This window comes from Onychomys torridus, chromosome 5, assembly GCF_903995425.1.
Source record: "Onychomys torridus chromosome 5, mOncTor1.1, whole genome shotgun sequence".
Taxonomy (NCBI): Eukaryota; Metazoa; Chordata; class Mammalia; order Rodentia; family Cricetidae; genus Onychomys; species Onychomys torridus.
The window spans coordinates 127105907-127133407 of record NC_050447.1 but is presented as its reverse complement, the minus strand read 5'-3'; the positions used below and the strand labels follow the sequence as shown (position 1 = coordinate 127133407).

The window sequence follows — 27501 nt, the reverse complement described above, 5'->3', positions numbered from 1 at the left end:
ACTGCTCCTCCGAGAGGCCTTCTGGGTGTTGCTGGAGAAAATGAAGCCCCCACAGGCTCTTACAGCAGCTTAGAAGGTTATTGGAGCATGTGGTGTAGGACAGCGCTGGTTTCCTGCAGAGAAACAAACACAGGTTAGAGCTGGGGTGGTGTCATGGCTAACCTTGGTTGTGAACTTGACACACCTGGGAAGAGGACTCTCAGGTGAGGAACTGCCTCCATCAGATGGGCCTGTGAGCATGTCTGTGGGGGTTTTTCTTGATTGCTGTTTGCTATAAGAGGATGCAGCCCACTGTAGGTGGTACCATTCCTAGGCAGGAGGGCATGTGCTTTGTCAGAGAGCTAGCTGAGCAAGCCAAAGTGAGCAAGCCATTTAGCAGCTGTCCTCTGTTGGTTTCTGCTTCAAGCTCCTGTCCTGAGTTCCTGCCTTGGCTTCCCCCATGATGGACTATAACCTGTGAGATAAAATGAACCATTTTCTCCCCAAGTTGGTTTTGGTTATAGATACCCCCACCCCAGCAACAGAAAGCAGGCTAGTAGAGCAGGCAGTCAATGAGACAAGCCCACAGGGCCAAGGAAGAGCCTCTCTGCTGTACTTCCACTAAGCCTGGACCTGGAATAAGTGGCGTGGGATGGCAGGGATTCTCTTCCCTGCCTAGAGCAGTTCACAGGCAGCAGCAAGGAGGATCATTCAAGAGCCTTGCCTTCAAGTCCCAGCTCTGCTTCTGCATGCTGAATTGACACGGTCAGTTCTGATCCTCTGAATCTCATATGGAGTTACTCATAGCTACATTCTCCAACTCTGGTAAGAACTCATTGTTATAAAACACACCTGAACAAATGCCTTATGCAGGAGGGTCCAGGGAATGTGTACTATGTTTGTATCTTTGTAAAAGTCTTGCAGTGCAGGGGATGGAGCCCAGAGATGTCCCATGCCTGTCTTGCATGAGCTGGGGAAGTTGGAAAAACACCAAAGTTTTGCTGCCATCCAGTGGGGTAATCAGGCTCACTGCTCCTCCTTCCATACAGAGGGGAGGGAAGAACCCTGTACCTCCTGCACACTTCTGCCTGTCACAGGGTGGCTGAGGCTGTGGATGCCCGACTTTGCAAGGCCCTGTGAACAAAGACACAGCTGGTTCCCAGCCGCCTCCTAAGGCCAAGCTCCTGCTGGGAACCCCCTGTCTCTCGCTCTTAGCACACTGCACCTCTAACTGGACAGCAAGGTCATGCCTGTGGCATTTTGGAGGTTATTGTTACCACGTGAGCAATGTACATATTTGGCCAAGCTAGCAGGGAGGTATCTGCCCTTGGAAGAACATTCCAGGGGTTCTGAGAAAGCACTTCTTGCTGAAGTTACTAGAGAAGCTACCTCAAGCCGAGGGCAACTAGCTTTTGCCCTCTGTGGAGCCTTGTAATGAATTACCCAAGAAATGCTGCCTGGGAAACATTACATGTTCACAGTAAAATGCCAAAACATAGAGAACAAAAAGACACAAACAACTCAAATAAACCTCTCCTCCAGCAAGTCTTTCTGTTACACAGTTCAGTGATTAGATATTTTTGAATGAAATACATCCGTCATTCCAACAGATTCTCTTTAAAGTGCCTATACATGATTTAAAGAATGTTTAAGTTGAGAACTCTAACTTCACCAGCACCTGATTCACTTCAGTAAATATTTCTGTTTTCCTCTGCCTGCATATTTTTATGTAGATGTATCATGTTTTATGATTGTTTTTCTCTGTGGCTGACACTTGTTCTTGCCTCGTTAACCTGAGACAGGTCTCTCACAGAACTTGAAGTACAACCTTTTCGGCAGACTGGCTGGGTCACAAGTTCTGGAGACCCACTTGTTTCCACCCCTCCATGCTGGGGTGATAAGCACACGTGACCATGCCTGGCTTTTTAATGAGGGTTCTGAGGATTCGAACTGAGGTACAGCAAGAGTTCTTACCCCCGGAGCCAATTCCTTAGCCCCTGTTTTCCTTAATTTTAATAGCCACATTTATCTATTTCCCTTTCTGGGTTTGTTTATGAAACCCTTGACATCTCAAGGTCATCAAAGTATCCTATGTTTTCTTCCATAGTTTATATGTTCTCCTTGAGATTCAACCTATGACCATATTTGTAATTGGCTTTTGTGTGTCACATGACGTCCAATATTATTTTCCCATTTTCCTTCCTAACCCTTCCCATTTCCATTTTAAAGCAAATGATTTTCCTACCTAGCTGTGTGAATTTCTTCACCTGGTCCTTGTTTCCCTCCTGGTGGACATGGAATTAATTCCAATGTTATTATCGCTCTTAATTTCAGCAAAATCTGTGAAAATGTCCTTCTCCATTCTTCAGCCACTGACTTGTTTGTTCTGATAAGCTTTGACAGAATTCTCCACAGAACTACTTTTGGGTTTGCTGTTTTTCTTTTGATTAAGGCTTTGTCTTTTGTTTTACCCATGTCTGTTGTTATTTGCTTTATTGTGTTGATCTTCTTAACTTTCAAACTGGACATTTAGTTCCTAAACTCAAACTCATGTTTTACACTCGAAGTGTTTACATCTGCATTTCCCTTTGATGGCCGCCCTCAGGAACGCCGTATGCTTTGTCATGTTTTCACTGTAGGGTAGCTTAAAAGTTTTCTCTTCATCCCACAATCTACTGAGGAATGTGCTTTCAGGCTGGTAAAGGTTTCTTTTGCTGTTTTTTAGTTTTGTCACAGTTAGAGAGCTGCTCTGTGAGCTGTGGCCCTGGCTAGCCTGGATCTTGCTATACAGCGTTGGCTGGCCTTAAACTCACAGAGATCCACCTGCCTCTGCCTCTGGGACTAAGGGTGTGTGCCACCATACCCAGCTCTAGTCAGCGTTTACATGTTTCTCGTATGTTTGAGAGGAATGTGTTCTGTTTTTGTTGGGAAGAAGCATTTACCAGTTATTACACTTTCTATTGTGTTTACAGAATATTACATGCTGATTTTCAAATGTGGATAATACATTATACATTTTATATTCTATTATAATTATTTGTTAATTTTTCTTTGTAGTTCTGACAACATTACATGTTTTTAAAGAGAGGCCATTTGGTACATCTAAGTTTAAAATTATCTTTCTGGGAGATTAACTCTTATCAAAATATGATGGTCATAATCTTTAATAATACCTTTCTCTCAGTTTATTTATATGATATTAATAAAGCTAGCTAGATTTTTTTGTTAGTATTAGTATATGGTATCTAATATATATGGTCTTCCTTATACTATCAATATTTTTGTTTCATATGTGTAAAATCTGTTTATTATAAAATATTTGTTTTTTAAAAATCAAATTTGATGATCTTCTTTCCTTCTTTTTTATTTTTATTTTTTGGTTTTTCAAGACAGGGTTTCTCTGTGTAGCTCTGGCTGTCCTGGAACTCGCTCTGTAGACCAGGCTGGTCTTGAACTCTCAGAGATTCACCTGGCTCTGCCTCCTGAGTGCTGGGATTAAAGGTGTGAGCCACCACCGCCTGGCTTCCTTTCTTCTTTTCAGAAGTTGTTATTATTATTATTATTATTATTATTATTATTATTATTATTATTATTTGTGTGTGTGGTGTACAAACGCCATGGCATGCTTGTAGCAGTCAGAGGACAACTTCATGGAGTCAGTTCTCTTCTTCCATCTTTACATGGTGTCTTAGTCAGGGTTTCTGTTGCTGGGAAGAGACACCACGACCATGGCAACTCTTACAAAGGAAAACATTTAATTGGGGCTGGCTTACCGTTTCAGAGGTTTAGTCCATTATCATGATTGTTGAGAGCATGATGGTGTGCAGGCGGACATGGTGCTGCCTACATCTTGATCTGAAGGCATCAAGAAACGGACTGTCTCATTGGGTGTAACGAGCATAGGAGACCTCAAAGCTCACTCTCATAGTGACACACTTCCTCCAACAAGGCCACATCCACTCCAACAAAGCCACACCTCCCAATAGTGCCACTCCCTTTGGGGGCCATTTTCTTTCAAACCCCCACACGTGGCTTCTGGGGATTGTACAGCAAGTTGAGCCATCTCACATGTACCTCTGTTGAGACAGTGTCTTACCACATAGCCCAGGCAGGCCTTGAATCCACACTCTGTCTCAAACTCCCCAGTGCTGGGACTGTAGGTGTGTGAGGCCATGCCTAGCTCTTTGTATTTTTTAATTGGTTAATTTACCCTATTGGCCAACGAGAAACATTTTCATTTGTTTCTCTCATCTTGCTTCATATTTTACATTTATTCTGCCCTGTCTAAATGTCCCCCATGTTTTCTTGCTTTGTTTTAAATTGCCCTTTTCTTCATTTGCTCACCATGTGTCATGTGGATTTCCATCCTCTATTTTAAAATAAGCTTTCCAAGCATTTTGACAAGCATAGGTAACTGTGAGAAGTCCAGTGGGCTAGGCCATCATCCACACCAAGCCATGCTAGGATTCCCAGTGTGCAGACTAGGCCCTTTGTTTGTAGCCACTAGCAGACACCAGCAGGCTTTGTATTCTCAATCCCTTTCACAGCCCCATGGCCCATTTCTGCTTTGAGCCCCAACACTTGAAGCAAAAGGATGTTAACTGGGCTCCAGGAGAGAACAGAGAGGGAGGGGCGGGTATCAGGGTATCATCATGAGACCTGCCTTCCACCTTCTCATTGTCTCCTCCGGGAAACAGCACTTTAGCTCTTTCTGGAGGTCCCCACGCCTGCCCATGTGGAAGAGGTGAAGCTGACCTCTCCCCTTTGCTTTGGCTTCTTCACTGGGTTCATGACAATTGGTTTCAAGGTAGCAGAACCAAGACCTAATTCAGTCAATGAAACTTAATCCTGAAGTTTTCACTGGAGCAGTCGGCTGGGGAACCACTCTTCTATTGGGTCTGAAAAGACAGTAAGACAGGAGCCTGGGCCTGCTGCAGGTCACGTGGGGAGAGGCTGAGAATGAAGCCTGTTGACCGCAGGAAGCTGAGCTGAGAACTGATGAAAGACCAGTTCCTGATGACCTTCAACATTGGTTCTAGCCATGCTCAAGCTACCCTTGACCTTACAGTTCTGTGAGTCAGTTGCCACCCCAAATCCACCCCTTTCCACTGAATTTCTGCTACTAGTGCTTGACAGTGTCCAGACTAAGAATATTCCCAAATAAATGTTATTTGAATCAGCATCTTTCATTAGATGAAATTAGAAGGCATTAGAATATATTCAGCACCAGCGGTCAGAACCCAGCATTAAGACTCCCTTGTGAGATGCCCCCCTCACTTCCTCTCCAGGCCCCAGATTTCCCTCTGTGATAATACTAATGGCAACATCCCAGGACACCAGCATAGGGCCCTCTTCCATCGCCCTCTGCTGCCTGCAGGACAGATGGCCAGACAGAGCCACTGACCACTTCTCCTGTGTCTGTAACTCTGCATGTGTTCTCCCTAACACTTGACATGCCTTTCTTTCTTTCCCAGCTCTGTGGTGATGGGGCTGGAACCAGGGCCACTGAACACTGTCCCTAGCTCATCATTTCTTCTCTGATGACCGTTTCTACTCCAGTTTCAAGGCTGTCCAGCTGTCACCTCCTTGCTGTCTCTGAGTTCTCCTGGAGTTATCAACCCCTCATGTTTCTGCACTTGTTTCCCTGAGCTAACTGCTGGATTGCTTCTCTGTCTCCCAGACTAAGCTAAGGATGGCATAAGAGCATGTGCCAGATTTTCCTTTCTTTTTACATTTGAAAAATGACATGTATTGTGTGTGTGTGTGTGTGTGTGTGTGTGTGTGTGTGTGTGTTGTGTGTGCCATACTGCCTATGTGGAAGTCAGGGGACAGCTTGTACCAGCTGGTTTGCTCCTTCTACGAAGTGGGACCCAGGGATCAAACTCAGATTGTCAGCGGCATCAAGCACCTTTATTCTCTGAGCCATCTCCCCTGGCCTGTTCTTTCAGCTTCTGTTCCTTGTCTGTCATCAGGGTGCCCATGTGTGTGAACTGACAAGTGAATGTTTCAGTCAATCTCACATAGACAGTGACTCACCTGTCTTCTGACTTGCCCAGTTTAGACAGGCAGGTGTTGGAGACCCCCATCTGGTTGACTCTGGAGTCCTCACCTGCTTGCTGCCTCTGTCACCTCTCACAGCTTGTCTGCAAGAGCCTCATGAGCAGGAACCCCAGCAGACAGTGGCAGACAAGGTAGATATATGCATGAGTGTGTGCGTGTGCGTGTGCGTGTGTGTGTGTGTGTGTGTGTGTGTGTGTGTGTGTGCATGTGCATGGGCGGGTATATGTGTTTGTGGGGTGTAGGGTGTGGAGGGGTACTGCCGCCGCCATTTCAGCAGATATCTGAGCAATAGCTCTGTCCTTGGGTGAAAATGGAAGAACCGGAAGCAGGTTCCTGTGTTCTGTTTGATCAGTGCTTGAGTTTGATCCCTGGGACTCACATGGTAGAAGGAGAGAACTAACTCCCACAGGTCCTCTGACCTCCACATGCATGTCATGGTACACACACATAGACACACAGACACACACAAAGTTAATGTGATTTTAAAAACCTACAGAAAATGAGTGGCAAGAAGCAGCACTGCCTGAGTCTGTCGCTGGTTGCTGCACCCTTTTCTACATCACTACCACAGTGGCAGGCACTACAAGGCAAGGGTGGAGTTTTCACAGACCATGAAACTGAGGCTCAGGGTAGGTGGAGATGCCCTGAGTATTCTCATCAAAGGTCTCAGATGTCAGTTTGAGCCCATGCTGTCTGACTCCAAACACACCTCTTTCCTATGAGGACGTGTTGCTCCCCGGGAGGCAGACTACATGCATGTGATAGAATGGTACCCAGAGACAGCCTCAGAGACAACAAGATGGTTTGGGCTGGGTAATCAACCTCCAGTAACTCATGAGATCAACAGCTGAGGTATAGAGTGAGAACAACGTGCAGACCTTTGAGTGAGCAGAAAGCAAGAGGGCATGAGCTTAGGAGTGTGCAATCCTATGTGGTTGGGTATGCAGACACACACATGTGCAGAGCCTGGGAGTGTGAGCCTGGGAATGAGAAGCAGGTCTGTTGTAGCCATTTCTTCCTCTGAGGTGTGAGGAGAGAGTGGCATGGGGTTTTGCCTGCTATAATAGATGGGAATTCAATAGCACCCCAAGTGTTTGGGGGTGTGGGGCTGAGGGAACAGCATGAGCTGGGGCTTGTGCTCTGAGGACTGGAGAGGGGGAAAATCTGCTGGAGAAGAACTGGAAAGATGCAGAGGAGACAAAGAACCAGGAAGATGCAGAGGAGACAAAGGCATCCTTTGCCACAGTGGGATGGTCCTGACTGAGGTATGATCTACAGGCACTGGGAGCTGCTAAGGCATTGGAGCAGAGGAGTTAGTTAATTGTTTAACATTCCTGGGGTGCTTCCTGGCCATATTACCCTAGGAAAATTCCCTGTAGCCTAGTCTGGCCCTTCCCCAGGACTCCGGGTGGGGGCTGTGAGTGTCTTGGAGGATGGGGGAAGGGAACTTGCCCCTCCATTGTCTGCATCTTGACTGTCCCCCAAATTTCCATGTGCTAAAGGCTTGTTGGTCAGCCAGGCATACTAGTGGGATGTATGTATCAGGGTGGGGTGGGGTGGGGGAGTGAGCCTTTGAAAGGAGGGGCTTAGTGGAGGGAAGTTTGGCCATTGGTAGCAAGTTCTTGAAGGGGAAATTTAGGCCAGCTGCCTCCTATCTTTCTGCCTCCCAGTCATGATGAGGTGAGATGTTTGCTCTCCAACCTTTTTGATAGACTTGCTGCCTTAGCCAGCTTGCCTCACATTGAGACATGTGAACCCAAGAAGAACTTCTCTTCTGAAGTTGCTGTCTCAGCTACTCTTTATCAGTGAGAGAAGGCTGACTAGTATACCCCCTGTCAAGAAATAGTCCCCCACCACTGGAAGGGTGCAGGGAAGAGGGTTTAGACAGCTTTCACAACTGTCCTCTCTAAAGGTGAAGTGTATGATCCCACACTCATATTGAGTCTGTGCTGGGTGTTTGGGCTGGGGCTCTTTCAGCAGCCTGTTGGGTGAGTATCAGCTTGGGTATCTAGAGATGGAGGTCTAGCCAAGGACATGGAGCTGCTGAGTACAGAGATGGAGGTGCAACACACCACTAGATCCAAACTCTGGGCACTAGCAGATGGGAACCACTTACTGAGCAGTTACACACACCAGGCCTTGCTCACACAGCCATTTCTCACACTAATGCTGGAGATGGATTATTGTGGTTTTCTTACAGAGACGTTACAAAGGTCCAGACAAGCTGGGATACTTGCCTAAGGTGACACAGTCAGCAGGTTAGTGCTGGGTATGCTATAGCACACGAGATGTTGCTTTAAGGACAGATGAAGGTATGGAGAGCCCTGCTTCCACTTTAGCCCTTCCCTGTCTCTTTGTCACCCAATTTCAGGAGAAATTGTGTGTTGGATTGCTGAACAAAAACCTGTGAGAATCTCCAAGACCTCCCTTCACTTTTCAGTTCCATGTGGGGAAGAGGACGTGTTGATCACTTTATCTGGAAGATGGGGGCCTGGAACCCAAGGACTCAAAGCAAATAAAGGATGCAGCCCTGGGGAGCCCAGCTGCGCCACACTCCATGCCATGTTCTCCCCAGGATGCATGAAGCAGAGCTGGGGGCCAGGAGCTACATGGTTCCATTCTCTCTGGAATGTGGGTCTCACTCAGGCCTCCCCAGTCCTAGCCTTTTGTTCACTTTGGCTAGTTGTTCAAACTAATCCTCTCCTGAAATTGGATTTTAAAAAATTGTGTGTGTGTGTGTGTGTGTGTGTGTGTGTGTGTGTGTGTGTATGAGAGAGCATGCACATGTGTATGCCATGATGTACATGTGGAGACTAGAGGACAACTTACAAGAGTCAGCTCTCTGTACCATGTGGATCCTGGGGATTAAATCAGGTCAACTGCTTTGGTGGGACATGGCTTTACTCACTGAGCCATGCCACCAGCCCCAGGATTGTTTATCTAAGATAAAGGAGATCTGGGACCCCCCCTCACACCCCTGCTTATGAAAAAGACCCCAGAGTATCTGATGCAATTCTGGAATTCACATGCTTGGATCATTGCATCTTACCCTGAGGAGCAGGAAAGTGGCATGCCTGCCCCATCAATGGGGAACTAAAGCTTGGTGAAGTCCCCCATGTGACTCAGCTCTGGGGCTATGAAGTCTGGGCCCAGCTTTGTTCTGAGACCCTAATTTGGTCTCCAGTGTCTCAATGGCATCAGCCTTGAAGTTAGGACAGAGGTTTTCCTTTACATGGCTCCTCCTCAGCTCCCTCAGAGAATTCTTTCTCCTTCCTCTGTTCCCACGTCCATCTTTATAGGCCAGTGATCTTTCTTCTTGTTTGGTCTTTATGCTCTACTCTGGTCAGCTGACCACACAGTCACAGGACATTTCCAGGATCCTACTGCAGATGTGGCCTTGAGGAAGTGATACCCTCAGATGTGGCTAGTGTCAAGGAGGCCTACATAGCCTGTCCTGAAGACAAGGAAAGTGGAACAAACTGCCTAAAATATCCCTTCCCTCTGGCCCACAACTTTGTTTCTAGAAACTCAGTTTCTAGGAAAAGTCTGAAAGGAATCTGGATGTTCTCTGTTTGAGGATATTCGTCATGGAGTTGCTTACAACACAAACAGACACCAGGGCCTGTGGATAGGACTGCCCAGAAGAGCTTAGCAACTGGCCAGCTGTGACCCAGGCTAGACATTCCACTTGTACCTGCTTAGAGGTGTCACAGGACAGGTCTAGAAGGGCCCAGACAGCCTGGGGAACTTACCCCAGAGGCTGGAGGTGGGGTGAGTCCTGTAGTAACTGCCTTCATCGTCCAGAGTCACTGGGGTCACAGATGAACATGACAGAGTTGTCTGACACTGGACACTTAAGGTTTTCCTTCATCTGTGAAATCGTGGTCTGTCTGCTTCCTGTGCAGAAGGAGAGGAAGACTCTTATCCCAGGGGGTACCCAGGCATGTGCTGACACCCAATGGGAGATGCTGTCATGGTCAGCCCACTTTTCAGATGGAGGCAGTTGTAGAGAAAGGAAGTGATGCCCAGGTCAGCTGGCCGCCCCCTGAGAGGCAGCATCTATGAGGTGTTGGGCCTCGCATGGCCAGCTTCATAGGTAGGGATTGGGAGTGAGCTTGCCAAAGTAGGAATCAGAGCAAGCATCAGCAGCCATGAGAGAGGGGAAGAGAGGGAGAGGGAGACAGAGAGACAGAAAGACAGAGAGACAGAGACAGAGCGAGTTGCTTGGAGGCTAATCCTCACAGGGCAGAGAAAAAAGACTCATCTTCTCACTGTGATTTGGGGACCACACCTGGACATGGAGAAGAAGGATGTGCAGGGTTGCCATTTCTGGAGTCCATGGCACTAAGACTGAGGATTTTCTGACTTTCAGCTGTAGATTCTATTTGAAGAAAAATGAACATTCCCTCCAAGAAGGGAAAGGTGGCTCAGAAGGTCACAAAACTTGCAAGGAACTTTTCTCCTGAGCTTATACAACAGTGAACACTCAATCACTTTGGAGAAGGAGACCCTTGGGTTGCAGCCACTTGCAGGTTGTACCAGGAGCTGCAGTGGATTAGAGTCTGAGTGCTTTCACTCAAGCTGGGGTATGCTTTTCAGGAATTCAGCTGTCTGAATTGCACATGCTCCTGTGACCCTAAGAAATTCATCAGCCTGCCTGGCAGGACCTGGGTGGACTTGTCTCTGGCCTGTTTTTGCTCTGTTTCTAGGACAAATTGGAACTAATATAGTCAGGGACTTCCCTACCACCTATCTGGAATGCCAGCCAGTGGGTGATGATGGCGAGTGGGTGGTCCTCCAACACAGGACTGCATCTTACGTGGGCTGTAATGCGGTTTGCTTTGTGCCCTGCAGCTTTGGCGTGAGTTACATCAGGACAAGACGACCTACTGGTGGTTGTGTGGCAATATTTGCTACTTCAGTGCTTGCTACAGGCCCCCATTTACTTCTTATCTCTAGGCAGGGAGGACATGGTCCCTCCCGCCCTCACCAGTGAGGGGATTCTCAGATGTAGACACCCTGCAATGCTATCCCCTCCTGGCTCCCAACGCTCTGCTATAAACAGCTTCTGTGTTACATAAATGCCAGTGTCACCCCAAAGCCAAGATCCCTGGGGCTTCCTGCTGTTTCTGCAGGGGCAGAACCAACTCTTTTACAGGTGAGGAAATTGAATCTCAGAGAAGGGTGTGACCTTCTCAGGGTCATAGTCAGCAGACACTCCTACAGAAAAGGCAGAGGCACCAGGAAGCCAGGCCACCTGTGGTTAAGGCTGGAGATCTTGCTGCAGAGCCACCTTGTGCCTAGCCAATGCCCTCCTCTGGCTCTGCTCTGGCACTTGTAGCTAATCATGATAAGAACAAATTTTGCTGCACTCGCCTCTACGCGCTAAGTGATTCATTAGTATGAAAACTGTATTCTTCATTGTCGCTGCCAGAGACTCTCGACACATCACAGTTGGGGTTGTGGGCATAATTTCACTCCCTTGTTAAGCATTTATATGTAGTTATTGTTGGAAGAGTCCCCTGTGACTAATCCAAGTTCCCGGCTTTCATATGAAGAAGGGACATGAGGCTCAGGCTCAGGAGCCCACTTGAGTAACTCATCAGTGGCCTGAGACAAATCCATCGAAGCTCCAAACTTTTCAGCTTCTCTTATGTGCAAAAAGGCCACAGGGGAATAAAATCCACTGCCTCCAGGTACAAGCACAGTGTGCCAGGCACTGTGTGTGAACTGGTGACAACTCATTCCAACCACTTTAGGAAGATGATTTTAATTCCTATTTTTCAGATGGGCAAACTGGGGCTCAGAGAGGGCAAAGCATGTGCCTAAAGTCACAGAGTGTATAGCTGGGAGTTAGTATTCATGTCTTACCCCTATACCAGCATTGGTAAATTATAGTCCATGGGTCCAATCTTACCTACTGCTTGTTCTAATAAAAAAGGCTATAAAAATGTAAAGTAGCACTTCATGACCCATGAAAATGTTATGCAACTGACATTTTAGTGTTCATAAACAACACTTTACTAGGACACAGCCTCCTTCATGCATTTATTTGTTGTTTATGGTTGCCTTTGAGCTATGACAGCAGACCGAGCACACCCGTGTGTTATTTAGCAATTGACACAATCTGAGAAACTCATCGATAGGAGATAGACCACTGCGCAGGCATCACATTGTGTACTTATATACTCTGAGATGTCCTGGCCTTGCATATGCCTCCTTTGAAGGACATAGCCTGTCATTCCTAGGTTAAGAAGTTGTGCAGGGCCACACTGTGCTGAGTGGTGCAGGAAATTCCAGCATAGTGCTAAGTACTTGTGCATCTTAACATAGACACTGTGCTGAAAGGCACAGGCAATGGGATCTTTTCCTTCTCTGTTATAATTTTAGATATGGAGCCTGACACTCTGAAGAAAAGCTTTTCCCATCTGCTTCTTGCTGGGATGTCTTCTGTGGGGCTGGGAAGGCATGCAACTTCTAGACAGGACACACTGGTTGGTTTAGCCCAGATCATCAGGTCCCAGTGGGTGGGGGACTTACTCTGTGCCTCCAAGCTTCATGCTGCCCTGGAGCTGGGTCCCACAGGGAAAGGGCCTTTGGGTTTTTTTCCTTGCCTGCTCAGCTGAGTGAAGTCTTTTTGTCTTAAATGTGAAAAGGTAACAGTGTAGTGGTCCTTTCCTCTCCTCCCAGTCCCTAGAAAGGCAGTGCCTGCTGACCTGCCTTGGCGAGAAACCAGAGGAGAGGCCTAGTCTCAGGAAGAAGGTGAAGCAGGTTCAGCCTCCATCTGGCTTCAAAGGCACCATCCCCAGATGCACTATTTCCAGTGAGTGACCCTTCTGGGGCCATGACTGATCCTCTGGACTTTCGAGGCTGTGACAGGGGTCCTACTCCTCTTTCTGTTCTCCTTCCCCTGACTTCCTCTGAGGATAGGAGGAGCTCTCATACCCCACACTCTCTCCAGAGAAAAGAAGATAAAGCCATGGCTCTCTGCTCATGGAGCAACTTTGCAGCACCTAGGCATGTGAGGTCGCCTGGAGCATGAGAAGAAGAAAGTAAGATCTGCGTCAGCTAGGTTCTAGACATGGCCTTATATTGCGTCTTCAGCCAAGCCCATAGAGCCTCCCTGAGCCCACCACACCCTCACCTTTCCTGGTGAAAGGGAACAGGGCTTAGAAGGAAGGAAGGGAGGGAGGGAGGAAAGTAAAGACAAAAAGCATGGATAAAGGAAGACTAGACATAGATTTTTGAAGTCATCATGCTAAATGAAAGAAGCCAGGCGCAAAATGTCCAGGATCAGAAAATCTACAGAGACAGGGGACTTCCCTTAAGTTAGAGGATTCAGAAATGAGCTGTGGGAATTGGGAGGTGATAACAAAAGGGAACAGGGGTCCTTTGTAGGGAAGATAAGTGCTCCAAAAATTGGCTAGGACAGTGGCCACACTCTTATGTGAAGAGTGTCTAGAAGGAACCACTGGTGTGTTCACTTTCAGTGGGTGGATTGATAGTATCTGAACTGACTTGGAGAAAATGAGAAAGAAAGAAGATGAAATATAGACAGAAAAGAGGAAGGATGGATGACAAGGCAAAGAAACACCTTTGTTCACAAGCCTGCTGTATGCCAGGGATGCTAAGGGCCTGCATCTTTACTCTCAGAGACAGAGTTTATAGGCTGGAAAGTGGACCTCAGACTGTCAGGTGTCATCAACCAGCAAGTTAGAGGCACCATAACTCATACTGAGTCTACCCAACCTCCAGACAGCTGACATCAGGGCAGAGAGGGAGACCTGTCCTGTACAAGGTAGCCAACAGGACTCCAGAGACAGGGGTAGCCACTGCCCTTTGATATGTGGAGAAGAGTAGTTAAGAAATGATGAAATTGAGAGGTGAGTAACTGGTCTCCCAGCTGAACTGCCCCGATCGATCTCTAGCCCATGCCCCTCCCCCTCCCAGCAGCGGACCAGCAGGTAAGAGACCTGCAGGCCTCCACCACCACTGCCACCCATTGGATTTGGTAACCTACAAAGACCCACTCTGCTGCCCAAACCCACCAAACCCATTATCCTCCGTCTGGCCAACCATCCCTGCAACATCAGAGGCACAAGCACTACCTGCATCAATTGGCAGGAAATAATCTAACTCAGGGCTGAAATCAATAAATAGAAACAAAGAGAACAATACAGAGAATTAAAGAAACAAAGAGTTGGTTCTTTGAGAAAATCAACAAAATAGACAAACCCTTATCCAAACTAACCAAAAGGCAAAGAAAGAATATGCAAATTAACAAAATCAGAAATGAGAATGGGGACATAACAACAGATACTAAGGAAATAAAGAGAATCATTAGGTCATACTTCAAAAACTTGTATTCAAAACTGGAAAATCTAAAAGAAATGGATATTTTTCTGGATAGGTAACATGTACTAAAATTAAATCAAGACCAGATAAACAATTTAAATAGACCTATGATCCCTAAGGAAGCAGAATCAGTCATTAAAAGTCCCCCCACTCCAAAAAAAGCCCAGGACCAGATGGTTTCAGTGCAGAATTCTACCAGAATTTCAAAGAAGAGCCAATACCAATACTCCTCAAATTGTTCCAAACAATAGAAACAGAAGGAACACTGCCAAACTCTCTTTTTGAAGCTATAGTTACCCTGATACCCAGACCACACAAAGATGCAACAAAGAAAGAGAATTACAAACCAATCTCCCTCACAAACATTGATGCAAAAATACTCAATAAAATACTGGCAAACCAATCCAAGAACACAGAAAAAAAAAATCATCCACCATGATCAAGTAGGCTTCATCCCAGAGATGCAGGAATGGTTCAACATACAAAAATCTGTCAATGCAATACACCATATAAACAAACTGAAAGAAAAAAAAAAAACCTATATGATCATCTCATTAGGCCTTTGACAAAATCCAACACCCCTTCATGATAAAGATCTTGGAGAGCTCAGGGATCCAAGGAACATACCTAAACATAATAAAGGCAGTTTACAGCAAGCCAACAGCCACCATAAAATTAAATGGGGAGAAACTCAGTGATTCCACTAAAATCAGGAACAAGACAAGGCTATCTACTCTCTCCATATCTATTTTATATAGTACTTGAAGGTCTAGATAAAATAGTAAGACAACAAAAGGAGGCCAAGGGGAATAAATTGGAAAGGAAGAAGTCAAATTTTTGCTATTTGCAGATGATATAGTATATACATAAGTGACACCAAAAATTCTACCAGGGAACTCCTACAGATGATAAGTACCTCCAGTAATGTGGTGAGATACAAGATTAACTAAAAAAAATCAGTAGACCTCCTATTTACAAATAATAAATGGGCTGAGAAAGAAATCAGAGAAACAATACCCTTTACAATAGCTACAAATTATATAAAATATCTTGGGGTAACTCTAACCAAACAAGTGAAAGACCTGTATGACAAAGACTTTAAGTCTTTGAAGAAAGATATTGAAGAAAATATCAGAAGATGGAAAGATTTCCCATGTTCTTGGATAAGTAGGATTAACATAGTAAAAATGGCAATCTTCATAAAAGCAATCAACAGATTCAATGCAATCCCCATCGAAATCCCAACATAATTCTTCACAGACCTAAAAAAAAAAAAAAAAAAAAAACTCAACTTCATATAGAAAAACAAAAAACCCAGGATAGCATTGGTATAGGAGACAACTTCCTGAATATAACACCAGTAGCACGGACACTGAGATTGACAATAAATGGGGACCTTCTGAAACTGAAAAGCTTCTGTAAAGCAAATGACAAGGTAAATAAGATAAAATGGCAGCCTACAGAATGGGAAAAGATCTTTACCAGTCCCACATCTGACAGAGGGCTGATTTCTAAAATATATAACAAACTCAAGGAGCTAGACATCAAAATACCAAATAACCCAATTAAAAAATGAGGTACAAATTTAAAGAGAGAATTCTCAACAGAAGAATCTCAAATGGCTGAGATACACTTAAATAATTGTTCAACATTCTTAGCTATCAGGGAAATGAAAATCAAAATGACTCTGAGACACCACCTTCACCTGTCAGAATGGCCAAGATCAAAAACCCTAATGATAGTCTATGTTGGAGAGGATGTGGAGTAAGGGGAACACTCCTTCACTGTTGGAGTGCAAATTTGTACAGCCACTTTGGAAATCAGTATGGTGGTTTCTTAGAAAACTGGGAATCAATCTACCTCAAGACCCGGTGATACCATTCCTGGGCATATACCCAAAGGATGCTCCATCATACCACAAGGACACTTGCTCAGTTCTGTTCATAGCAGCATTATTCATAATAGCCATAACCTAGAAACAACCTAGATGCCCTTCAACCAAAGAACAGATAAAGAAAATGTGGTACATTTACACAATGGAGTATAACTCAGCAGTTAAAAACAAAGACATCATAAAATTTTCAGTTAAATGGATGGAACTAGAAAAAACAATCATCTTGAGTGAGGTAACCCAGACTCAGAAAGAAAAACATGTTATGTACTCACTCATAAGTGGATGGTAGATGTAAAGCAAAGGATAACCAGGCTATAATCCACACCCCCAGAGAAGCTAGGTAACAAAGAGGACCCTAAGAGGGACACGTGGATCATCCTAGGAAGGGGAAATAGATGAGATCTCCTGGGTAAACTAGGGGCAGGGGCAGGTAGAGAGGAGGGGATGAGGGATGGGAATATGAGGGATCAGGATGGTTGAGTTGGAAGAGGGATGGAGAGGGAGAGCAATGAAAGAGATGTCTTGATATAGGGGGCTATAATGGGATTAGGGACAAATCTGGTGTCAGGGAAATTCCCAGGAATCCACAAAGATGACCCAGCTAAGACTCCTAGCAATAGCAGAGAGGGTGTCTGAACTGGCCTTCTCCTGTAATCAGATTGATGACTTTCCTAATTGTCATCATAGAACCTTCATCTAGTAACTGATGGAAGCTGATGTAGAGATCCACAGCCAAGCACTGGGCTAAGTTCCAGGAGTCCAGCTGAAGAGAGGGAGGAGAATAAATGAGCAAGACGGGGAGTCAAGATCATGATGGGGAACCCCACAAAGACAGCTGACCTGAGCTAATGTGAGCTTACAGTCTCTACAACAACGGCTAGGGAGCCTACAGAGGGACCTATGCCCTCTGCATGTGGGTGACAGTTGTGTAGCTTGGTCTGTTTGTGGGGCCCCTAGCAGTGGGACCGGAGGCCTATCAGTAGCGAAAAGAGGCTGGCTAAAGAAACCCACCATGACCCTGGAGCCCAGAACTAGGGAAAGATAGCTCAGATCAGGGCAGAAAGAAACACAGTTTGGCTCAGTCAGATCAGAGCCATCTCTGCCCCTGGCCAACTGACTTGTGAAACCAACCAATCATAGAGCAGGATAGTAGAAACCTGGGCCCGGGGTTGACTCCACTCCCAAGACTTCCTGTGTGAACTACCCTGCCCAGTCAGTTTTTTTTGTTTGTTTGTTTGTTTTGTTTTTGTTTTTGTTTTTGTTTTTAAAGGCTGTTTTCTCCACCCTGGTAGACGCAGCTACTCTCCTGGACTCCTCCTTCCCAAATAAATCTATTCCTCAAAAGAATTTTTTGGGTGTGAAGATCTTCATTCACTGGTGTAGAGAAGCTCCTTACTGAGATGTCTCCCAGTGGACAAAACAAGAGAGAGAGCTGAAAGAGCAGGGCAAGGAGGAGCTGAACAGATCTTTGCTGAGACGTCCCTCAGTAGACAGAGAGAACTATAACTAACACTTTTCTCTGGAGCCGGAGGAGATTGCTACTTTTCTGCAGGGGTTTCCCCTTTCACTGAGTGAAGCAAAAGAAGCAACGTCTTAGGTCGGAGAAGCAGAGCTCTGCTAGGAAGCCCCCTTACGTGAGGGCTGAGCAAAGCTCAGCTGTAGAGGCTCTTTAGGAGAGGAGCAGGATTTTGGGCAGACCATACCTCATCACACCAGGTATACCTTGACTTTCCTGAAAGTCAGGGTATCCTTCCGTGCTGAAGCAGTTCCAGGCCTGACTCTCCCAAGAAGTCAGAAAAAATTCCCTTCCAGAGTTGGGCTGCTTCTTTGCAGTTCCAGCTGTCAGGGCTGTGCTAAACAGCTCTAGGTGCCCAGGACACCTTCAGGGCAGAGCTGCTGTTCTGAGCAGCTTGAGGTGTCCGGGATACCCTGCCCTTCATGGTTGAACTGTCTCCAGTTCAGCCATCAGAGCTGTCCTAAGCAGCTCAAGGTGTTGCCTGACTCCCCAGGTAGTCAGGACACCTTTACCCAGAGTTGCAAAACTTACCTTTTGCAACCAATTTACCTACATTTTTGGTGCCGAAACCAGGGACACCAAACCCACAGAGTTGCAAAAACATGCAGTATACCTACACTGTCCCTAGTGCATGAGCTGGCTTATTTGGAACCTGTTCCCTATGGTGGGATGTCTTGCTCAGCCTTGATATAGGGAGGAAGAGTTGATCGTGCCTCAACTTGATATGCCATGCTTTGTTGACTCCCATGGGAGGCCTGAGCCTTTCTAATTGGAGGAGAAAGAATAGATGGGGGAGGGGGTAGAAGGGAAGTGGGGGGAGGGAACAGAAGGTTAGGAGGGAGGGGAAACTGTGGTTAGTATATATAATAAATTAAAAAAAAATAATAAAAAAATGATGAAATCAGTGTACCAGAAGTCTAGCCCATGTCAGAGAACCAGATGATGAAAATAAACACATTGAACCTTGAACTGGTTCAACACTCTTGAACCAGCCAAGTTCAGGGCCATGCACAAAACTTCCCTTCTTAGTAATGGCTCCTCTGGGGAAGTGTGTCTGTCAGACATGAAGCTCTGGCATGTCCATGGACTTTGTGGCCTCATTTCCAGAGAATGAACTTACAGGAAGCAAAGCATGTCCTCTGCTCCCTGCTCCCACCCTTGTCCCCCTGCATAGTAAGGTCATGCTGTGGTGAAGGGTCTGTGGATGGCTATCCTGCCTACAGACACTTTTCCGGCTATTGCCACGTGCCTTCACTCTTCCAGGCCCATCTATGGTAACTGGTGGAGGTGGGTGGGGCCGTAAAGGCTTCCCATCTGAGGCTTTGTGACTCAGAGACAACCCTGTATGCTTCTGTGAGATCCGCCCCTGGCATCAAGACTTGGAGGAGGGCCCGCTGTGGCTTGATGTAAAGAAAAGGGAACAAGCTCTTTCTGAGCTTGTCTAGGCTCCCAAACTTCCCTCTTTGAGGCTTGGTTTCCTGATGTCTACAGTGGGGTGACGTTAATTATTTCTCAGGGTTTGCATAGACCCTGGACAAGAATTTATCTGGACATTTGCCAGCAAGCCAGGCACAGGGCTGGCTGTCAGGGATCCAGTAGTGAACGACATGGGCAGGGCCTGGCCTCTGGGAGCTTATGGTATAGGGGAGAAAATGTAACACCAATTGAGGCTGGGACAACGTCTTGTAGTCTGGGAGTGCCAACTGTGTGCATGAGAGAAGATTGGTGTGACTGTAGGCGCCAAGTAGTACAGAGCCTTAGTGGCTGGGTTTGGCTTTCATTCCAAAAGCAACAGAAAGGTTGGACCATAATCAGGTCACTTTTAGAAAGGTCTTATGTGGCCTTAGAGGGAAGGAAGGTAGACTCAGTGACTGGAGGCTCTTTCCAAGGCGAGGATTGGAAGGTGAAGGAGAAGGTACCTGGCTGGTACTCCAGCCCTTGAGGCGCCTAGTTGTTGTCAAGCCAGAGATAGAAACACTGGGGCTCCACTGGAATGAGGAAGTGCACACTCAGAGGTGTGATAGGCTGGGTGCCCAGGAATCTTATCTCCCCAGAGATTATGGGAGCAAGTGAGTCAGAGAATAAGACCCAAAGGGTCTAGCCTCTCTGCCTGCTCTGCACTAAGATGGGTCAAAGCCTTCTGATGCCTCGACTTCCCCTTCTGGTATCTACAGGACTGCATCTGAGGCATTTGTCAAAAGCAGAGCCAAGTTCAAGTTCAGGTGTTTGTTGGTGGTCAGAGCATAGGCTTGGAGGACAGACAGGCGTGGATCATAGTTCTACCACATCTGAAGTAGTGGTGGCCTGATGCCAGCTGGTTCATCTCTAGGCAGCTGCTGGTGATTCAGGGCTGTCCTGTGAGAAGCACAGCTCACCTGAGCGGTGTGTGTGTATGTGTGTGTGTGTGTGTGTGTGTGTGTGTGTGTGTGTCTGTGTGTCTGTGTCTGTGTCTGTGTGTGCTCTGCTCACTGTTGTGTACTGACAGGCATCCAACAAAGGCTTTGGTAAACACTTAGTAAAGGCTCACTTCTAATGATGGAGTCAGGCAGGTGAGGTGCTCCCACAATAGCGCTGAGGAAGGGGCAGGCAGAGCCTCAAGCTAGGAGCTGGCTGCCTGGGCACAGAGAAGGTAGGAGCAGCTGGCTTGGGTAACCTGTCTCCACCTCTCCACTCAGGAGAGTCTGGGTCGGTCCCTTCAGGGGTCTTGGCAGAGTTAAAGGCTCTGGGTAAGGTCTGTTCTTGGCCTTAGATACAGAGTAGGAAGGACAAACTGTCAGTCAGCAGGAAAGCTGGTAGCTGACATTACTGAGAGATGCACAAGGTCACAACTGCCCAGGCCACTCGGAGAAACTAACCACTGGCTATTCTTAGTCTCCTGCAGTTCTAAAGTGTGCAGGTTCCCTGACCCTCCGTCTGCTCCACCAAGCCCATCTGCCCACTGTTCCCAGAGGCTGAAGACAGACCACAGTTGAGCTCTCTAGGATCTGAGCTCTGGCCCTAATCTGCTGCTGCAATGAGTGAGCCAGGCAAGCACCACCTCTTAGCTGGTCTTGACTTGCTCCAGCTGGTATCCAGAGCGACTCTGGGGACAGAAGAAAATGTGGACCTCAGACCCTGCTGGGTGCCCAGCACCCAGAGAGTATGCAGTAGTGGAGCTGCTAGGGACTCCCCTGCTTGTGTTACCTGGGGGAGTCTACTGGACTCTGAGCCTTGGTTGCCTATCTATGAAGTGGAGATTCAGAGCTAGAGAGCCACTTAGTTTCTGCTCTTTGCAGAAAACCTAGTTTGATTCCCAGCATCCATGTCAGATGGCTCACAACTGTCTATAACTAGTTCCAGGGGATGGGATGCCCTCTTTTGGCCTCTGCAGATGGCAAATGGAGGGAGCCTGGTGTATCTTAGCCATTTCTGCCAAGCATGTACTGAGTGGATTTAAGGACTGGGGTCAACAGGCGCTTATGAGCAGGGATGATTTACAGTGATCCACTAACCAAGCAGTGCCTATTTCCTTCTGTCTGTAACTGAATGACTTTGTTTTTCCTCCACTATGAACTAAATCAGCTTTGTGGCCTCCTGAGTGAAAGGTGGAGTGATGTAATTGAGCGGAGCATTTGACCTAGCAGGCTGGGACAGGGTAGTCTCCAGGTGCAGAGATGCCCTGGGCTGGCTTAGAGGATGGACTTGAGAGGGGGAGCCCAGAGGCTCAGATGGTAGGGTTGACATTGTAGCAAGAGCTCAGGAGCAGGACCAATGAGGTTTTCAATGGGGGGAGGGGAAGGGACAGGTGTGACATCTACAGGAGGACTCTCCACACCTAGGAGATCTGTGGCATCTGTGAGGATAGAAGGGATGAAAGCCAGGACATCTAACAAGGCACTTCTGCCCTCATAGCTGCCCCCTCAGAACTCAGAGCCTATCACAAGGGCTTGCAAATGAATAAATGGACAAATGAATGAATGAGTAAATGAACAAATAATGAATGAAAGGGTCTGTCCTACAGACAAGCACTGTAGGGGCAAAGGCATGGTCTTTGGGAAAAGAAAAGCCACATTAAGTGAGCAACTCATCTGCTCGGTGTTTTTCAAGCCTCTGCTCATGACTCAAGCAGGAGCTGGCTTTGTGTACAGTGAGCATTCTCGGTGCATGCCAGAGGACAGTGCCATGGGGCTCTGCACACAGAGAGCTTGCTCAGTATGTCCCAGGACAGTCCCACGGGGCTCTTCGCACAGTGGGCTTCCTCAGTGCCTCCCAGGACAGTGCTATGAGTTCCCTCAACACCCTGCAGTGACTTTGTCCTCAGTGAGTTGATTGAAATCTCATTTTGATTCTGTTTCTCTTCCCAGTTTGGACATCTCTCAAAGGTGGAATCTTGCTTGTCCTTGTGCCCTGTCTCCAATATTAGTTGCACTCAGCATTCCCAGTGTTCTGTAGGCTTTTTGTTTTTTAAGTAGCCTACAAGATTTTGCTGTTCTTTCTCCCCACACCCATGGGTTAATGCAACTTCCTTCTTACACATCCACAGACTCACTCTCCTGGCCCACACTGAAGGGGCCATTGCAGCCTTCTGTCCAAGGCCCAGATCTGCTAACCACACCCTTCTTTCCAAAGCCTGCCCCTAGCCCCTGTGTCTGTCTTTCCCAAGCTCCACACACAAAGCCCCCACTTTTGTTTCCACTGGGGCCCTATCCGACCTCTGCCATTTTCATCCCTACTAACTTGAACACTCCCCTAAAAAAAGAGCTGATTTGCACACGGCTTTCGCGTGTTCTTCTGAGGGTATAACTGACCACTCACAACTCCTAAGTGGCAGAGTTGGGCCTTATACTTAGGCCACCCGAGTGGAAAGGCAATTTAGTTAGAAAGAAGGGCATCTGCGCTCTTGAGTGAGTAGCATTTTGTCCAGGTCCCAGCTCAGTGGCCCTGGATAAGATCTGTTACCTTTAATGCGGTCTTTTAAAAATGAAGGTAAATGTAAATGTCCTTTCTAAGAGAGCCATTTGAGGATGAGAGATGATTTCTGTAAAATGCTCATGGAATGGTCTCAGCACCATCCACACAGAGAGTGGGATGTCTCCTGGCACCTCCAACCCACACAAATGTTTACCTGTCTGGCGTTCCTTGGGGGTGTGTGATTTCTATCCCACTCCACACTTGGAGCTTCAGGGGCTTCTCCTCCTGCCATCTGCCTTCTCGGCTTTGGCTCCTGGACAGCAGAGAATTGTTCAGCCTCAGGGAAGTTTTGTGGGAGTTGTGGCTGCCAAGCTTGCAGCGGAAGAGCTGTTGGTAAGCCATGCGGAAGTCTCTGTTGAAGGCAGCGTACAGGATAGGGTTCAGGGCTGAATTGGCATAGCCTAGCCACAGAACGATGCCTTCAACCACCTCGTTGATGGCATCATCCCCTCTCAGGCCACGATAAACAAATGTGGTGAAGTAGGGAAACCAGCAGATGATGAAAGCCCCCATGACTGCAGCCAGTGTCACGGTGGCTTTGTGTTCTCTGATGGTGGCTGCCTTCCAGGAGCTGATGTGATTGATCCTTTTGGCCTGCTCCCTGGCGATCTTAAAGATTCTGTAGTAGGTGACACACATGATGAGAAGAGGCAGGTAGAAGGTGACCAGCCCATCCACCAGCCCGTACACCTCATTGACCTGCACTTTGCACTTGAAGGTGCTGTTGCCCCCTCTGGTCTCGTTTCTGCTGTTCCACCCCAGGTGAATGGACAGGAAGGACAGGGTGATGGAAATGACCCAAATGAAGATCAAAGAAATGGCAACGCGAACTGGGGTGACCAGCACAGGGTACCTCAGTGGGTCCGTGACAGCGCAGTAGCGGTCCAAGCTGATCATGAAGAGGTTGAGGATGGAGGCTGTGCAGAGCATCACATCCAGGCTGGTGTAGATGTTGCAGAAGACCTGGCCAAAGCTCCACTTGAAAGAGAGCTGGTAAATGGCAGAGAAGGGCAGCACCAGGAGGCCAAGAAGCAGGTCAGTAGCCGCCAAGGACACAATGAAGCAGTTGGTGAGACTGCGGAGCTGACGGTTCAAACTGACAGCCAGGCAGACTACCACATTGCCAGCAATGGTGATGAGGATGAGGGTGGTGAGGATCAGACTGATGGCGACTTTCAATACGGTAGAGTCTAAGCAACAGGAGTGAACGGTGCCATTGGGCTCCATTCTACACTTCTACACTCACCCTTGGCCTTGGCCACTTCTTTTCCAGCTTCAACCACTGGGCTTCAGGTTCCCAACCAGGCCAAAGGAGGGCTAGAGAGGGTCCAGTGACCAGGCTGGTGCTGTTGTAGGATAGATCAAGCTGCTCCTTGTGAAGCGTAGGACATAAATAAGAATAATGTAAGACAGCGCCTTCAAGGCTCAAACCCCAGTCCTCAGCTGGTCTTCCAAGTCACATTCCTTATGGGTCTGTAGTATATATCTACCCTCTAGGTTCCTCATGGAGACTGAGGCACTGGTGGCTGTGTCTTGAGGTGGTTTTGGTTTTATGTGCAAGGGATCATACATATAGGCTGTCATGTCCTTCTCCAGGGCTGGTGCCTGCTTCCATCCATGGCACAAGTTTGAAGACTGTTAGATGCCCTCTCTGGAGTCACAGGAGCTGAAAAAGCAAAGATTGAGTGTTTAGCACTTCATAATTAGACCAACAGCAGGACCTGTTCCAAGGTGAGTCTTTCTAGACTTCCATCACCTGGAGAAAAACTAGGAGGCCTGGGGACTCTTTTGGGTGCCCTTCCTTAGGAAAGACCAAGATGGTCAGGGTACATGATGGGATGCTGAAGGGTACCATGATGTAAGGGCTAGAATACCATTAGGAAAAAAATCAATTGAAGGGTGGGTCTAGGATAAGATTGCTTTCATTGCTCCCAGCTGGTTGCTGATGCCTGACCCCACCAGTAGGCATTTGTTATCTGTTGTTTAAATGATACACTGAATGAGTGGATAAAGAAATGCCTTAAATTTACTCTTATTGAGTATGGGAACACTCTAAAGTGGGGACCAGAAACTTTTTCAGAGAAAGAGCCAGGCAGCCTGTATTCTTTTCTTTGCAGTCTGCAGGGTGTCTGCTGAACTAACAACCTTGCCATTGTAGCATAAAAGCAGTCACATAGGATGGTGTGCAGAAGAACACATGGGCTGTGCTCCAGTCAAGCTTTGTGATGGACACATGGGCTTTGCTCCAGGCAAGCTTTGTGATGGACAAGGAACTGTGGATTTCATATTGCTTTCCTTTGCTACAAAATCATCATGATTGCCCCACCCCCAGTGATTTCAAAGCATCCTTGTCTCCTGTACTAAAGCAGGCAGAGAGCTAGACATAGTGTCATCTGCTGTCTCCATGATTTGTCAACTCCATCCTTGGTCAGTGTGCAACACCCATGTCCAAGTCTTACTGGTTTGTATTTCTCCATGCACACTCTTGCACTTCCAGGTCAGCCAGTACACAGGTCTCTCAGTCCTAAAGGTTGTATAACAGTCCACGATGTGGCTGGAAGTGTTTTCTACCACCCCATCACCTTCTCGGGCCTTTCAGTGATTTCCCTCTCCTCCTTCTCCCCTCTCTCCATCCCATCAACCTCCTTCTCTTCTTTCCTTCTCCCTTCCCTCCTACAAACACTACTCAATCAAGAGGTGTACACACAGTGCTCGGATACCAGATCACCTGCACAAGTCCCTTCCAGTGGTGACAGCCTACATTTCCAGTTGATGAGAAACAAGGTCAGTCCTTGTTTCAAGGCTGGCCCCTTTTACACAAGCCCCTCCTGGTTTTTCTGAGAGCAGCCAGCAGGCTCTCCTGAGGACGAAGACTGTGGAAATCTAAATGACAGTGAAACCCTCTTGGAAGCAAGCAGATCGCCAAGGGACATACATTCTGCCTCTTTGGTGCTCTTGTCCGGAGCTGCTCTGCAATCTGAATACAGATGCACCCTATGATTATAATGACTGTGCTGGAGCAGGGAACAGGATTCCCAGCACCCTCTGCTGCTCCAGCTGCCTCAACTTCCCAGCGCTGTGATCTGAACCTCTGGGTTTTATTTCTGGAGGAGCTTTTTATTACACGAAGAGCCCAAACAGTGCGGGTCTTACCACCACACTTAATTAACTTTGGAGGGGTAGCAATAAGGACAGACATTTGTTTTTGAGACTCCCTATTTCTGATAATAATTTTCTCTGCATTTCCTTGACAGCTGGCTGTAGGCATTTTGGCATTGGGCTGGTATTCAAGTTAATGTTTGGGAGAGTCTTCAAATCCGAGTGAATCAGCTCTCAATATAATTAGAAATCCTTCCCTCTCCCTCTCTTCTTCCCTCCATCCCTCCCTCTCCCCCTGTTTTCTTCATCAATCACTTCTCTGGGGACTTTAGGTGTGCTGGAATGTTCCAGGTGATAGGGATGCACAGGTGAGTTTTCCCAGGATCCACTTTGCTGTCTTTCTGGTCAGTGTGAGGCTTCCCAGAGTTTTCAGTGAGCATTCTAAAGGGAGTTTGTGTGGTGTTAATTCCATCCCACCCTATGTCCTGTGAGTGGAATGATCCACCGGAAAGGACTATATCATCTACTTGTGGGCCAACTCCCAGTGAGTCCTTTGTCCATAGATCCTCATTGTCACCCCAGCTGCTGACATAAAAGACACTCTCCTAAACCTCCAAACTGCCAAAGCACTTGTAACTGCAGTAAGCTAGCATCCCAGATGCATCCAGGAGGCATCAACTCTCTGAGCTGCCATACAGCCGGCCTGCACACCCAGCAAGTACATGCTGTGACATTAGGTTTGAGGAAACCCTCCCACAGTTCCCCTGTCCCTCTGTGTGTATAGAGGCAGGACACAGACAGACAGACAGACACAGACACAGACACAGACACAGACACACACACACACACACACACACACACACACACACACACACAAACACCCCACTCTGTTCTGTAACCTCCTTTCCTTAATTTCTTTTAAAATTTCCAATTTATTGCAAGCATCTCTTCAGGGCATTTAAGATTTAACCAATTCTTTTGCTTGTTACCCAGCCTGAGGCAACGTAACTGCAGATGCATGGACAATGGTATCTGTGTTGGCAGGCTTGTGAGTGACAAAAATATGGGGACAACATGAGCTGCCACAGTGAAGGGGTTGATAGGTCAGTAAACTACGCTGTATAACAGGCCTGACCTGTGTGATTTGCTCATAGCAGATAAAACATCATCGAATCCTCAGATCAGCCCTAGCAATGACAGATTGTCTCCATTTAACTTTGAGGAGTGTGTGGACAAAGAACCAAGCGATGTTACTCTTCTGATAATTGGTAGGGCCTTGATTCAAACTCAGTGCTACACTTTGGATAAGTGGCCTCCAAAGGTCCAAATGTCAGAGGCTTGGCCATCAGCCTGTGGTGTTACTAGAGGTGGTGGAAGTTTTAGAACGTGGGAAGTCAGGTCATTAGGATAAGCTAATGAAGGCTTGATGGGGTTATTGGGGCTTTGATCCCTTCCTCTCTCCATTTTTGCTTCCTGGCTGACATGAGGTGAGCAGATCTCTCTGCCATGTACTCCCTGCCATGATGTGCAAATGTTGCCACAAGCCCAAAGCCATGGGATCAAGAGACCATGCACTTACACCTCTGGAGTTCTGAGCCCCAGTAAACCTTATTTCCTTGTTTACCTCAAGAATGTTGTCAGAGTGTGG

At 47.1% G+C, this 27501-nt stretch overlaps 1 protein-coding gene across 3 annotated transcripts in view; it reads right to left on the bottom strand.

The window, feature by feature from the left end:
- Positions 1-27501, bottom strand: part of Hrh2 (histamine receptor H2) — a 48214-nt gene that overhangs the window by 674 nt on the left and 20039 nt on the right. The window contains exons 2-4 of one of the 3 annotated variants that reach the window (XR_004945004.1): positions 22909-24420; positions 9792-9936; positions 58-113 (exon numbers count right to left, since the gene is read on the bottom strand). Coding sequence is in view for 1 of the 3 variants with exons in the window: in XM_036188134.1 (XP_036044027.1) it covers positions 1-113; positions 22909-23981 (1186 nt within the window). In the remaining 2 variants the exon portion in view is untranslated. Of the gene's footprint in view, positions 114-3748; positions 3835-9791; positions 9937-22908; positions 24421-27501 lie in introns of those variants that run through there. The other 2 variants (XR_004945005.1, XM_036188134.1) reach the window with 2 other exon arrangements.